The following is a 16,102-nucleotide window of genomic DNA, read 5'->3' on the forward strand; positions in this document are numbered from 1 at the left end:
TAAACATGCAAGAATTGCTTTGGCTTTTATGGAAATTCCAACCTATGCTCTTTAAATGAGAAAAAAATGTCATCCACGTAAAAATGACTTGATAGATGGGAAAGGAATGAAAAGGGCAAAACATGTTCAATTTCGTAAGGCTATATATAAACCAAAGGGCAAAAAAGCAAAGCTGCTCAATCGATAACCTGGGTAAGGAAGGAACTAAGTTTAATCTTCAGAAGGCTGATCTGTCTTCAGTAATGAAAACATGGCTGTGCACTCTTCTGCATGATTTTATTACTGCTAATTTGCTCAGACTCATGAATATTTTAAAAATAAATGAAAATTGTTCACTAATTGCCAGAGCAACATAAGGGTACTTAACGAGCGTAGCTTGCTGAAGGAGTGTCATGGGTATAGGTTTTAAAATAAAAATGTTTAGATTTCATATTGATAGGAGAAAGGCAAATAACCCATATATAGGATAAAAACCAGGTATCATCCACATACAAATGCACTGCTATTTTACAATTAGGAGAAAAGAAAAGAAAAGGAAAATAACTTTGTTTCTACAGATGCATAAACTGTTGAAACGATTCAACAGTGCATTCAAGGAAAACTGTTGAACTGTAATAAATTCTGGCTCCAGTACCAAGGGAATATATGCGACAAAGGACAATGGTCAGCAACTGTCTTTGGATGTTGATGTTTGCAGACACTGAACATGGAATTTCTGTCTTAACCATCCTCATTTCATGGAGCATCTATGAGATACGGTCACTTCCTCTTACAATGAAGTGGCACAGAACTCTTTTAAGCTAGACAAAACAGAATGCTTCCTCTTTTTCAGTTTAGTCTTTTAGTCACAAGAACAGCCACTTTTAACCCCACTTTTTTAAAAATCAGATCAGCCAACACTCTATTTTCCCTCTTTAGTGATGGAAGACTGAACGAGTTTTTAAAACACAGAATATGAAAACAGTGTCTAACAAGCTATGTCTAAACACCATTCAATACTCTGAAAAAATATATCAGGAACATTGGCACAGCGCAAAGTCAAAAGCCATACTGGTTTTAAAAAGAACATGTGTTTGTATGTATGAATAAATCTTCTGCAAGTTTAGTAGTGGTTTTTGATAAAAGTGTAAGCACTGACTGGGATGAAATGTTTATAAAATTTTGTTTCTTTAAAAAACGCATTGAGAAAATATATTTCTAAAAGAAGTAGGGCTAGATCTAACTGTTAGTTCTAACTGGGGCAGAGCCACTGAATGAATGGGGCTTGTTCAGTCAACACTTACAATTCAGTGGCTGAAATCGTGTTGTGCAGTTACGCAAATGGCATAATGTTTGGAAGCAAATTGCCATTATGTTAAGAAATCTCCATAGGTATTACTTGTTGCATAATGAGCTAGGCATCTTGGTGTGCAAGACAAGGCATATGGAGATTTATTAATTTAACACAGTTCATTTCTAAAGTTATGCCATTTGCACAACTGCCAAACAGGATCTCACTGAATGGGTCTACTATGTTAATGGGATTAACAACCGGACTGAGACTACAATATATCTAAGTATCTCGTACAGTAATTTATTTTACTGAATTTACAGGGAGAAAAACCCTATGGTAAATACTACTACCCTTCCCATGACAAATATCAGTCCACAATAATGCAAAAAGTAAATCTCATCTGTTTCACTTTAATGCACAGAACAGATCTAGTTTTTTACAAGGAAACCTACTTCACAGATATGCATACCAAAGGAAGTGAGAGCAGAATCTTACTTTCACACATATTACGTTGATTCAAATACTAAGGAGAAAACATTAAAACAAAGAAAAGAAAAAAATGAATCCATACCCAAGGAACATGTGATAGAAATAAAATCATGATACAGGGCCCAAATGTTTTCATAAAGGTATAAACTTACAAGTCATTAAATTTATCCAGTGACACGTCTGGTGTGAAAACATCTAGTAGTCCAATTACCTATAAAAAAGAGGAGGGAACAGAAAGAAAAATGGCACATCACAAGCTCCAAACAAGAAAAGTATTTGGAAGTTTTTATACATAATGGAAATACAGATCACTGGAGCCAGGGTCATCTCAGGCCTGATCAGGCATAGTGAATATCTGGCTTTCTAGATGCTCTGGACCGGCTCCCAGAAGCTCCAGCTACAATGGCCAATTGTGAGAGATCACAAGAGTGGCTGAGCAGAACATAAGGAGGGCCAATGGTTCCCTAGCCCTGATGAGGTACATTGGCAATATATCAGTAACACTTATTTATATCAACACAGAGAGAAGGGTTCCTAACACCTGAGAACAAGTTATCTGCAGTAGTTTGGTTTCCTCCATTCTTCCCACTGAAGGCCTACCTTCTATTTACATGAAGAACTCTTGCAATCTATTGTGTCATCAATGCTCTCATCAGGAAATCTGCAGGAAAGAACAAAACCTGCTGTGGCCTCTTTGAGGCTACCACGTATATTTGGCATGAACTCTCATGGACAACATCTGGCAGAAGGTTAATGTTGTGTGAACTAACTGATAATGAGGATTAAAAATACATTCTGATTTTTTGGCATATAAATACCATGGTCAACCTAAACATTAGCTGGAGTGTTGACACTAATCAACTGCTAAGGCAATAAATGGGATGCTCCTCAATGGAGCAGAGTATTCCTAACTAGGAGCAGGATGGCGATCTCTGTTTAAAAAGTACTCTGACTCACATCCACCCTGATAAGAGCCAGACAAAATAAATAAACAAACATAAACATTATTGGATAGACTTTCTTAGCCAGAGTTGTGTCCAGAACTCCATGTAATGAAAGCCTTACACTTAAAAGAAATCTGAGATACTATCAGGTTTTGCACAGCAGAGAAAAGGGCAGCCAGCATGAGTTGTGTTTAAATGTAGTGCTAAACAGTGTCTTGTGGCCAGAGATGGGAAAAGTTATTCCTTTGGATTACAGTTCCCAGAATACACTCAGCCAACACTGACCAAGACATTCTGGGAAGTGGTAGTGCAAAAAAGTAACTTTTCCATCTTTGGATTTAGCATTACATGACCACAACCATTGCTTACTACTAGCTATTTCCTTCTCTCCCTCCTATTCCTGCTCTGGCATGGCCATTAGGTCATGGGAGGTTTTTCTTTCCATTTTTAACTAACTGCAGTTTAGTGTTATTCTTTATTTACCACAGGCTAAATACAGTTAGACATAACTATTGTTTTCTGAAACATGCCATCATCAAACAAGTTTGGATGGCTGGATGTAGTGTCACACTTTATGTGACTCGAAATAGGAAAGAAGCCTTTCAATTTGCTCCGCTCCATGGAGGATCAGATGGAAGCCTTGTTGGTTCCGATAAGGTAAATCATCGTTTAAGACAATTCTGTAATCACTGTTCAAGACAAGGGCTCCTAGTCCTGGATCCTCAGATGTGACTGGATGATGATTCGTACAATTCCAGGCCACTAATTAAAATATATGGGAACTAACTTCCTAAACATGGAAAAACTGGCGGAAGAGAGGTCTGCCAGTGCTTGCACTCACGTTTTCGTGCTTCATATGTTTGAGAAGCCGCAATTCCCGGTAGGCTCGTTTGGCAAAAAGCTCTGATTGAAATGGGCGGTACAACTTCTTGATAGCCACTTTGGTCCCACTTTTCCTGTCAGTAGCTGAGCTTAAAGGAAATGAAAACAGAATTTCTGTAAATCAGAGCTAGATGGAAGGATAAAGTTACGTCCTGGAAAAGGGACAGCGTGTTTGTTGGCCATGTCCAGAGGGATCCCGACAGCAATAACCAGTCAGTACAGCAAAAATTAGCTGCTGCTTTCGCAATATGCAAGAGAGAGGAAGTGTCTGTGTTTCCATGGAAAGGAAAGCATGTGAATGAATACAAATTGGTGGGTGAATGAAGCTACTTCCACATTTGCTGGAACATATGGGTACATTAAGCTAGATTCATTCATTCACAGCACAGCACAGGCATGTTATAGTAAGTTACAGGGCGGCGGCACGGGGGGGAGAAGCAACAGGACACTCTCTTACACCATGCCAAACTATATCTGTTTAAACTAGGGGTGGGCAACTCACAGACTCAGGGCCATATCCAAGCTCAGCTTGATTCCCTCACCTAATATCCACAATCAATTCTGGCCTCCACAAGAATGATCTGTCCCTTTCCCAGCAGACTGTTAGGTGAAAATGAATAGGACAGAAACGGAAAAGAGAGGGGGAAAAAGATGACAAAAGAATGACGAAAAGGAAGAAGGGTCAACTCTTTTGGGCTATCCATTACTGACTTCTGCCCTGGCTACCTCTTGTCAAGTGACCCCCTGACTGATTACTGTCAAGGTCCATGGTCCTCAACAGAAAAAACATGGCTCCATTCCAATATGAACCATTATTCTCCAGTCTAGTTGGGCAGCAGCTTTCCAAGGTTTCTCACAGGTCTTTTGCACCATTTGTTAGCGGCTTCCTGGGACTTTCTGCACGCCAAGCATGTGCTTTAGCAGTGAATCACAGCTCCTTTCTTAAAAGGTACAGCCCTTTATCCCTGTGTTCCCACTTTTTGGCAGAATGTATCCAGCATGGTATTGTAACCCATTCCACAAAGCCATCACATGCTTAGAGTTGGGTGGATAAACCCATTTCAGGATTATTTGTCCCGATAAAGCAGGGGAAACACCTTGTGGCCTCAGGAGATGAAGGACAAACAAGAGATGGAGCCAAGAGACAATTTTATCTTTGAAAGAACAGCATCCCTGAGAGCTGAACGTAGCATTGTAACATCAATTTTTCCCATTGCCTTTTGTTGCTTACTGGCTGTTAAGGCGACCCAAAGAAAACTACAGGAAAAAGGTTGCTATGCTTTCCTGTCCACTATTCCTCAATTGGTTGTTCCCAGCAACTGGGAAGAAGAAAATATACTCCCATCAGAAGGACACAAAAGAGATCTACCGAAAAATGTTGTAAAAGGTCTCTTCAAGACTTTTGTCTACTCCTTGATTCTTCTCAGCAGCCATAGCTTGGCAGCAGACCTTCAGAAGGTTACTATTTTGGATGACAACAACAACAAAACCACAAAAAAGTAAAATCCCAAGGCCCAAGTACAGGGCATGCTTTGTATGCAAATACATCCTGTGTTCAGTCCTTGGCAACTTTAAGTAACTTAGGGCTGTGGAGTGTAGATCAAAGACGGCTCAGTTGGAGAGAATCAGGAGCAAGTTTCCAAGCAAAACTAAAACCAGAAATGGCCCAAGGTTAATTTCTAGTTTTGTTTAAAAAACAACAGTTCCCCCCCTCCCTCCGAATGTTTCCAGGAGTAGTCATTCCCCCTTTCGAGTTGAATTCTGCTTGGAGTTGTGGTTCTTGTTATGTGCTGTAAAAATTGCCTTTGTCTTATGGCAATCCTAAGAATGAGTTGCAAAAGTGATTTCTTGATTGCAGTCTCGACTTGGATTGATGACTCTACCAAAGAACATAAGAAAAAACGGAAACTTTTGTCAGTTTCAGTTTTTTCACTGTCAGTGTTAAAGCTACATATTTCTTTTGTACTCCGAGTCCTGGATTTTGTCTTAAATTTCAACTGTAGTCCTCCTCTTGCACTTTTCCCTTCAATGTGGAGAGACTTCACAAAATGTTGTGGTCTTGTTTGCAACCTTGCATGCTGTCTCTGGTTTGGATAACTCTCAAACCAAAGTGACTAGGAGGGGCTTTTCTGAGCTGAGCTGACTGTCTATCTACCCAGCACTAACCAATCATGGCTTCTGGCTTTTAAATTCAAAGAGAGCCCCACCTCTCTGCTGAGTGTTCTTTTCTTTCTCTGAGGCAATTTTTTGTTTACTGTTAGTCTGTTTGGTTGCTATGTGTGCAACAAAGAAAATAGTATAGACAAATTCATAATTTCAAGCAACTGTAAGTAAAGAAACGTGTTTTAGTCTTTCTCCTACAAATTCCTCAGAGCGAGTTAACGAGACTGCAAGTGCCAGTTAAAAGAAAGGGATCGACTTTGGGGAATCTGTGGTTCTCTCCTCTGTGGATCTTTGTACTTATACTGTGTAGCAAAAATAATTTTAATAGAAGTTCAAAATGTCTGCAACACAAAAACTGGCCTCAGGATAGCTTGTTGCCTTTTTCAATTTAGGCAATATTAGGCAGATAAATAATTTGTTGTGTATTGCTGCTTCCTATTCATATCCTTGGTTCTAAAACTTTACTCTTTGGAGAAGTTCCTTACTTCAGGAAGTCTTTCACCTCACGTTCCATCAGTTGACAGTGACAGAAATGCTATCCATCTCTCAAGCTGTTCCCTGTTCCTGAGCTGTCTCACAGAGGATCTATGAAGTGACCTATACTCCTCTTGCATATCTTACTAAGATATTATGGAGATCACCTCTGCTTGTTAATTAAAGTATGACACTGAAATGGCACAAAAATTGCAGATGGTATAAACACCTGGAATGTGAAACGTTGCCCAAGGGGCACTCCTATAATGCATCAACATATGAAAAGGTGACAAACCAAGAGACACGGATAAAATAAAACATAAATGTGAATACTCACAAAGGGTAAAGCTTACCCTTACACGTCTTCTAGGACTTATCCAAAAGCAACGATTATCAAGAATGCAACACAAATAGAAGTTATTTTGTCAGAATGTCAGTGTGGGTGCAGGCAACCTATGTTATATAGGCTTCTCTTAATGGACTCACTCTTGGAAGGATAACTGATTCCTTCCTATATGCTTTTACAAGTACGAGTTCACTTTTTAATGAGATCCTTTCTCTCTTTTCTTGTCACAAAATAGAGATGACAAGCTCTAAGACAGAAAGAATAATAGACATAGATAAACAATGTAAGACCCAAAGGACCATATCTTTCTGTGGTCACCCAAACTGAAATTGATAAACCACAGAACATAGAAGGTCGGTGATCCAAGAGGGTGGGAGAATGCATTGCCCCATGATGCTGGGTTGAGATGTTCTGCCCATAAGTCATCTCTGCCACACAGAAGAACATATTTGTTTTCTGAAATGGGTATATCTTTTTAAATAGATTTTATTAAACAAACATCCAATCTAAACAACATAAACCTAACACCACAATAAAATACAATTACATAATGCACCAGTGCCATCTTCACCCTCAGGGCTAGTATTAATAATACAGTATTTTTAAAAATTAATTCAGTTCATTTTCTCTCCAAAATGTATTGTTTCTTCCCTCAGCATATACCCCTTCCCTCTCTGAAATACATATTCCAGAAATACACTCCATATTTTCTTAAAATCATTATTTTTGATAGGCCTCTTCTTATTTTCATATCACATGTCAATTTATCATTAATTGCCATATTCCATAATTTTCTATAGCATTCCTCTAAATTACTTTACTTTTACTTTATTTAGACTTATACCCTGCCCCTCTAGACAAAGTCTACTTGGGGCAGCTTACAGGAGTAATAAAATACAATAGAATAAAATACAATAAGATACATAATAATAAAACCTACTAACAGATGCATATATAGATTATCAAGATGAGACAACTGAGAAAGAAAGATCAATTAATTGACTGGAGGGAAGGCCTGCCTAAAGAGCCAAGTTTTTAAATGGCTTTTAAAAACGCCCAGCGAGGGAGCCAGGCGGATTTCCATTGGGAGAGTGTTCCACAACTGAGGGGCCACTGCCAGGAAGGCCCAGTTTCTTGTTCTTTCCTTCCGGGCCTCTCTTGGTGTAAGATCCCCCCCCCAGCCGTCCCCACTGGCTTTGTCAAGTGATTCGGGTAGACCTGGGTGGGAGAAGGCGATCTGCCAGGTATCGAGGTCCCAAACCATTTAGGGCTTTGTACATCATCATTAAAACTTTGAAATCAATGCGGAAACGAATGGGCAACCAGTGCAAAGCAGCTGATTATCGTTTTTCCAGTTTCTTGCAAAAATTAACCTTGCTGCTGTAACCATTATTACAATTAAATCCTTATTTTCTTTCAACAATTTATCTTTCTTAACCGTGTTCAATAAAGCCATTGATAGGGACATTTGTGAAATGGGTATATCTTAACTGTTGTTACTTTTTGACAGGATTTTAGGTGGGAATTCAAGATTACATTACTCAAGGGTTCAGTCACATCTTGACATAACATTTCAGCAATATGGGACACAATATCATGCAATAAGACTCTATGTTAGCAGAGCATTCAAAATACAAATTAAATCATCCTGGCCTGCAGTATGGGCAGCTATAGCAGTGGTTCTTAACCTTTTTGAAAGAAACGCCCCCTTGAGCCATTGAGGAAGTTATCATCGCCCCCCTCCCCGCACTGATATTTATTTATTTATTTATTTATTTATTTATTTATTTATTTATTTACTTATTTACTTATTTACTTATTTATTTACTTACTTACTTACTTACTTACTTACTTATTTAAGACACTTAAATCCAATGACCCCTGAAAACAAAATTCAATTCCAAGAAAATGAAATGCCCCCAAAAAGTAACATTTAATGATTTAGTTGCAAGTGAATTTTAAGACACAAAAAGAAATATAAAAAGGGCATAAATACAAACTGCAGTGCAGGAACTAAAAATTTCAGCCTTCCATCCTTCCGAGGTCGGTAAAATGAGTACCCAGCTTGCTGGGGGGGGGGGGCAATGTGTAGCTTGTATAATTAAATTGTAAAACCGCCCGGAGAGTGCTTGAAGCGCTATGGGGCGGTATATAAGTCCAAAATAAATAAATAAATAAATAAATAAATAAATAAATAAATAAATAAAGATTGGAGGAAAACATATATTCATGCACACTGTAAAAAGGCTGCAGCCATCTTCACAGGTTTGGCTTGCTCCAGCGCCCCCCTACCGCCCCCTTCTGCTCCAGCGCCCCCACGCCGCCCCTTTTCGTTTTATCGCCCCCCTGAAAAATGAAATCGCCCCCTGGGGGGCATTATCGCCCACGTTAAGAACCACTGAGCTATAGGACCAGTATAACTCCTAAGAAATGTGTGGAGAAAGACCACAGCTCTGCAATGCAGAAGATATGCTTTGTATTCAGAAGGTCTCAGGCCATTCCTACCACTTCAGGAGAGGGCTAGAAAAGATTCTTACCTGAAATCCATGGGGACTGCTACCAATCAGGATAGGTAGGAAGGAGAGAGAGCCTTTGGGTCACCCATTTAAATGTGATCCACATGGGTCCCAGCTAATAAGGACAGGGATCCCCATGCCCTCTGATCAGTGACAGGATATGACAAGGGTTTCCTTTGCACCTTTCACCTGGTGCTTCTGGGTAGCAGGTGTCATCTGTCACCATAAGAAGACCATATTTCCCCCCTTTCTTCTCTTACCCAAAAAAGAGAAGGGGGAATAAATGAAAATTTGGTTCATGGCTGAAGCACTTGGTGAAATGGCTCCATGTGGCACTTCATCATGTGGCCTATATAGGGATGGAGCAACAAAGGAATCTTCCTCCACCTCCCTGTAGTTCCTGATCTCTGTCTGTGCAGACAAAACTGAGCTGAACAAAATGTGGGTATTACTAAGTACTGTATAAGGCAGTTTCCTCAATTATGCTATGTTGTTCTGTATGTGGGTTTCTCCCATGCTAATGACTGACCTCCTGAAGTTCCCACGAAGGCACTAGAACAAAATTATTTATGCATTCATTTAAGTTACTTCTATCCCACCATTCAGAGCAAGGCCTTCCAAAAGAAAATTAAGAAGACAAGGCAAACCAATATTATAGCACATCCAAGCCCTTGCAGCAAATATGCTGTACGGCTACTAGTTTCTTTACAACCATTTACATGTGGGAGACCTAGCTGCCCCAAGCTCTTTCGATACCTAAGTACATCAAGGTACATCACGCCAAAAACCAAGCAAGTAATTTTGGCACATCAAACAGGAAAACCCCCAAAGCACCTCTTCCATCTCCCTGGCAATCAAACTTAAGTCTTTTAAAACTATCAAACTGCTACTCAAAATCTGCAGCTTGAGGCTGCTATCCCTCTCTGCCTAATGGTTTTCCGGGCTGTGATGAAGGATGCCAGCTTTCTTAACAGGTTCTCAGTGGGCAATGAGGAACATAAGGAAATGCAAAGCCTCTGGGCTGCACAAGGCTTGAATGACACTCATTGAGTGCACATCTTATCTCCTCCAAACAGTCTTCTGTGCACATCATTCCATATGTCTGCCTCCTACATTCTATGGTGGTAACACTTTCCAGGGAGAGGAACAGTTACTTGTTTAAGCTGCAACTCTCAAGAATACCCTAGCCAACAGGCCAGGGCCAGGCAGGCTGGGATATTCCAGAATGTTAATGCCAACAAGTGAACACCTTCCCCCATCTCAACACTTTCAATGACAAAGCCATAACTGGTTGCCAAGATGCCGTTTTTGTCAGCATTCAACCCACTAATGAGACTCTCATGCTCCATACTATGGTGCCAGAGGTGATTAAATACTAATCCACCACCTACCTATCGACCTCAGAAGTCTCTTCCTTGGCATTGAACCAAGGCACCAATTCTGCAGGTGAAGCACAGAAACACAATAAATTTAACCTGCGAATTCTGTCACCCAGCCAAAGAAAGAAAAGAGAGCAAGAAACACCAGTAACACAATCACACTCCTATAAATGAATGACAATTTTGTTTCTCCAGTAGGCCCCGTGGGTTTCTGGTTTTAAACCCCAAAAGGAAGTTCTTAGCACTCTAGTAAACAAGTCATAAGTCCCTTGGAGGTGGCCTCGGTTGCTTGAGGGAAGACAATTCAATTGTTTTAAAATCCCTGTTGTATTTAAAACTATTTCCTTACACATTGTGCCTGCTTCCATGCCCAAATACCTAAAGGAAGTCACTTCAAGTATTTATTTCTTTACACAAGATAAAGATGTCAGGTGGCTGCTAATAATACTGTTTGAGAAAGCATTACTCTATATTCCCCTATCCCGCACTTTCCTTTTTTAACATTTCAGTTTGAAACGGCAACGGTTGGGAAAAAGTCCTCCTGCGACTTGTTTCAGGTACTGGGTGCAAATTCATCACCCAGTAGCATCAGCTTCTTTGAGAGGTATGTGTGGCCCGGGATATACCCTTGAGAGTGTAATCCACTCTAAGGGGAGTGAATACAGTACTCCTCAGGAAAACAGGCTGAAGAACCAGCGGCCTCTCCGGTCCGGGGAACGGCGCGGCGCCCAGCACGCCCACCCGCACCCGTGGAAAAAAGCCGATGTTGCGAGGGCAGCGGGGGGTGGGGGTGGCCATTGTTCCCTTTCCTCAGCGGCAACAGAGCCCAGGGCGGAGCGGTGGAAAACTTTGGAAAGGAGCTTCTTCAGGAGCTCGTTCTTCGTCTCCACAAAGAAGGGCTCCCGCCACGCGCCGCCCGCCCGGGGTCGCCCTCTCCGCGCCCACCGACGCACCCACCCCACTTCCTCCACAAACCCTGCTCACCAGACGGCGCCGTAGGCTCCGGATCCGACCGCCTGGAGGTCCCGGTAGCGCTCTCTCACCTCCCAGACCGTCTTGGTGATCTCCTGGCGATAGAAGCCTTTCTTGGGGGAGGCCATGGCAACTTCCCCCGTGGCTCGCCCCCAAAGCGGGGGAGCTGTGAGGAAGCCCGAGGAACCGCCGAGCCGGGAAACGGGTGGCTCCAAAGTCACCCCTTGTTTTTGCGCGCCTGGCTGCGTCTGTGTCTGTGTGGCGGGGCGTGTGCGCCCCTCTCTTGTATCCCTCTCTCTCTCTTTCACACACACACACAAAGATAAAGACTATCTATATTCTGCTTTCCCAGCGTGTGGTAAACGTGGCTCCCGCTTTCTCTTTCTCCCTCTCCCCACCCCCGCTCCCTCGGCTTCCCTTCCTGCTGCTTTCCACCATTCACTCTGGGGAGCGGGGAGGAGGAGGAGGAGATCGTGTTGCCGTCATTGATTATGAATCAATGAAGTGAATGAAGAGAGGTCTCGTGTGCACCCCCCTCCTCCCCCCGGTCCATCCTGCTTGTTTTGAGGACTGATTGCGAAAGTAATTCGCGGAACCCGACCCACCAAGGAGATGCCTTTTGTGTTTCGTAGATGACCTCTCTTATCCCCCCCCCCCCACACACACACATTGAAAGAAATCACGTGCGCCAAGGAAGAGCCGTCCCTGTGTGAGCAGCGCCTGGATCGGAAAGTAGCGTGGAGAGATTACTCGCTTGTATACAGCTTTCCGTGTGTGTGTGTGTGTGTGTGTGTGTGTCTGAGAGAGAGAGAGAGATCGAGCAAGTTTTTTCTTCTTCCTCTAACTAGTTATCAAGGCAAGAGTATGGTTCCAGAGTATTCAGAAGTAAACTTGGCCCTCCAAGTCAGACTGTTTGGGGAAAGGGTATAGGATTCGAATATGCGCTTGAGAGAGTGGGTTGCAGTCTCAAAAAGTGTGTGGCAAATCAAATTTCCTTCTTTCAAGCTCCGCAAGACTTAGTTTCTAGTTTTGTTGGACCGAACTTTCCCCTGCCCTGGTTTCAGATGGGACAGTCAGAGGAGTAATAAGGGATGCAAAGGGCAGACGTTTGCTGGGATGCTCTCTACAGCACGATAGGGACTGTCCCAGAGTTTGGGAAATTACTTTTTGAAAATAACTTGACCCTTGTACTGGAATTGGAATACATTACATGAACCTACATGTCTGTCAGTTTTGGTGTCAGAACTCAGTAACCCCTGCAGCTTGATATTGGTCTGGAGCTTGAAATTGTTGTGTGCATTGTTTCTTTTCCGTTGTAGAGGAAATTTTCAGATCAGTGGTATCAAATATCACTCCAAATGCTTCTAAAATTCCTTTAGCATTAGAGAAAACAGGTAGAAAGTTATTTCAAGATCTATCAGCTATTTATTTCAAGATCTACCACCGATTCTAGCTCATTCCCAGTCGTTTTGCCTTCAACGTATGATGTCATTGTCCTCTAGTTTTTCTAAATAGTGTTGGTGCTGGTCCCTATTTGGGATGGAAGACCCCTAATAGATACCAGAATTCTCCAGGATGCTCCAATAGATACCAGAATTCTCCAGGATGCTCCAATAGATACCAGAATTCTCCAGGATGCAAAGTGCAGAATATCCAAGGAGAACCGATTCACATCAAGATAATGTGCATATCCCACTTCTTCTAAATTGGAGGGAGGTGTACTGATGATTAATTACTTTTGAGCAGAAAGACAGCTGTGATTGCCTTATACCAAGGATGCAGTTTAGGAATGTTTTGGCCGGACGTAAAGGTACTTGCCTTCCTTAGTTACTCATTTTGCTCAACCGGACATCTGGTAATTGAGAAATATACTGCCTCTGAAAAGCCAGACCTTGGGGAAATTGCTTTCTTTGAATGAAAAACCTCACAACAGTGGTGGAGGATGCTGTAACTTGTCGTTAAAAAAAAAAAAAAAGGAAATTCCCAGCCCTGGCCTCTAGATCTGGGAAATCCAAAAGTGCACAATAGCCAAGTAGAATTTCCAGGCACCATGCCCAATGAGTTGACACGTGCTTAGAGTTTTGTTTCCTTCATCCATAATGCAGTGGTAACTTTCCTCCCACCACTTAAAAAAGGCGAAGAGCATACTTACAGGGTATAATAACAAGGTATAAACAATATTTTTCTTTCAAAAAGCATTCTCAGCCTAGATAATTTAATATGGTAGTTTATTTACATAGCAATCATCAGTATAAATAATTCATTTGTTTGTATCCCTCCTTTCCTCCAGTTAGCTGAAGCCAACATGCACAACTCTCTGCCCCACTATATTCTCACAACCATCCTGTGCTGTAAAGTGGCCAGAATGAGCAAGGCTGGTCCAATTTTACCCAGTGAGTTTCCTGGCTCAGTGGGGGCTTAACCTTAAGATCTCTCAAGCCCCAGTAGTGGCTTGAGAGATCTTAAGGTCGCAGCCACTACACCCCATTCTGATTATACCTGATTCACACTTCCATAAGTGGGATAGTAAAATTCTGCCCATTTGTTGTGTTTGTGAGTGGACCCTAGAGTTGATTTACTTGTAACAAGTAAATTGTTGATTTACTTTGCTGGATTAATGGCAAAGCTTATGTTTTACATCCTGCTTTTTTTAAACATCTGTGTGAGTCATCTGCCATTAGTAAGAAGCTGTCTGTTTTGAATGTCATAGGTAATCCACGCGTTAACATTATTCCTAAGTGAGATGCAAAAATTGCTTTCCTGTGGTCATGGGAGACAGCTCATCAAAAGGCAGACTTGCCATACCATGAAACAAGTGGCAGACTACATGACCTTGTAGTAATGAAAAATAGTACTAGTTCCAAACCATTGGAGAAGTGAAGGGCTGATCCATCAGTGTCTCACAGTATCTTCCCCAATGCATGTGGGTTCTACAGACAAGCACTCATGAGATACGAATGACAAGATGTCTTTCTTTTCCCCATTGCACTTGTGGGCTTAGAGGCCAGTAAAGCTTTGTAAAGCAGAAGCACTGCAAGAGAAAAAAAGCTTGGTAAAGCAACTGCTTCAAAAGCACAGCCTGAAGGGCAGAGGGAGTTGCTTTGATTGAGCTATTCCATCGTTTCTAGAAGCAGCACCAAAAAGAGGCAGAGACATATCGGAGGCTTATTTGTTACAAATTTTCCTAATCGGCAGCCTGCTTCATCATATGTATTAACTGGTTTGAGAAGAGTGACTTATTGTAGAGGTCAAAACAGGTTTGCAAGGTGAGAACTAAAGATAACAGGAAAATGCCAAATAAATCCTGGGTGTGTAGGAGTCTGTTCCATCTGGTAGTCTGTGATATTTATTTGCGCAGATGGGCATGCATACTCACATTGTTCTGGAATCAGAATGTGTTACATAAACCTACATGTCTGTCAGAATGTGATACACAGTCTTACAGTTTTTCAAGCAGAACCACATAAAAATGAACATATGCAAAATGAGAAACAATTCCTGTTTCTCTTTAGGAAACTTAGTGGTAGTTCTTGTTCTAGATTTTCTTGCATCAGCTGCCTTTTGATAGATATCCATCACTTATGTTCTACTATACAGCATCCACTGCAGGGGTGACTTGATATCTGCTAACTGAAGACATCACAGCTTAGTTTCCAATAACTTCTGCCACAATGAATCCTTTAAAGGTGTCACAGTGATATTTGTAGTGTAAGGACAGTAGGTGAGGAAGACTGAAATATTGTATTTCATTGATCTCTCTTTTTCTGTATTAATATCCTAACTTTACATTAATCTCCTTACTTAGGAACATCAAAAAGGATGGACAGCTGTTAGGACAACATCAGTGTCATTCTACTCAGTCGTTTTGGTTTCTGGCTGTAGAGCGAAAGGTTGGAAGCTCAATTGCCCACTGTGCCTCCATCAAATCCAAGGGTCTTTTCCAGCGCTGCAATTTCAGGATGATTGATTGATTCCCATTAATTAATTCATATTATGGAAAAGAATGTTTGTGCAGAATTGTCCTCCACATTAGAGGATTTCATTGTTATAACAACATAATGTAGGGTCATTTTGCTCCGGTTGATTCAGACTGGCCAACCTGTGTGGGAAAGCTCCTTCAATCAAATGAAGTGCCTTGCTTCGTATTTCACCACACTACACTGAACACATAGGGATGTGGTAGCGCTGCGGGCTAAACCGCAGAAGCCTGTGCTGCAGGGTCAGAAGACCAAGCAGTCGTAAGATCGAATCCATGCAACGGAGTGAGCTCCTGTCGCTTGTCCCAGCTCCCGCCAACCTAGCGGTTCGAAAGCATGCAAATGCGAGTAGATCAATAGGGACCACCTCGGTGGGAAGGTAACAGTGTTCCGTGTCTAAGTCGCACTGGCCATGTGACCACGGAAGATTGTCTTTGGACAAAACGCTGGCTCTATGGCTTGGAAACGGGGATGAGCAGCGCCCCCTAGAGTCGAACACGACTGGACAAAAATTGTCAAGGGGAACCTTTACCTTTACACTGAACACATCTGAGCTTGCCTGGTTTTCGAAGCTAAATGGGGTTTCAACCACTGCTGTAGGTGGCCCTTTCTTCTCCCAAGGGCAAAGCTCAGATGCTATCCTCTTCTTTTGATAGAAAGAGGAAGATTGCAAACAGGTAGAAAGCT

The 16,102-nt window shown here is 41.8% G+C and overlaps 1 protein-coding gene across 6 annotated transcripts in view; it reads right to left on the reverse strand.

The window, feature by feature from the left end:
- LOC110089645 (mitogen-activated protein kinase 12) overlaps positions 1-15,564 on the reverse strand; it is a 38,741-nt gene extending 23,177 nt beyond the window's left edge. For 3 of the 6 annotated variants that reach the window (XM_020812861.3, XM_020812860.3, XM_078376758.1), the window contains exons 1-3: positions 11,451-15,564; positions 3,548-3,677; positions 1,915-1,973 (exon numbers count right to left, since the gene is read on the reverse strand). In XM_020812861.3, coding sequence (XP_020668520.2) covers positions 1,915-1,973; positions 3,548-3,677; positions 11,451-11,566 — 305 coding nt within the window. In that variant the 5' untranslated portion in view covers positions 11,567-15,564. Of the gene's footprint in view, positions 1-1,914; positions 1,974-3,547; positions 3,678-4,957; positions 5,038-11,450 lie in introns of those variants that run through there. The other 3 variants (XM_078376760.1, XM_078376759.1, XM_078376761.1) reach the window with 3 other exon arrangements.
- Positions 15,565-16,102: the final 538 nt, after the last annotated feature.

Source organism: Pogona vitticeps, chromosome 5, assembly GCF_051106095.1.
Source record: "Pogona vitticeps strain Pit_001003342236 chromosome 5, PviZW2.1, whole genome shotgun sequence".
Classification (NCBI taxonomy): Eukaryota; Metazoa; Chordata; class Lepidosauria; order Squamata; family Agamidae; genus Pogona; species Pogona vitticeps.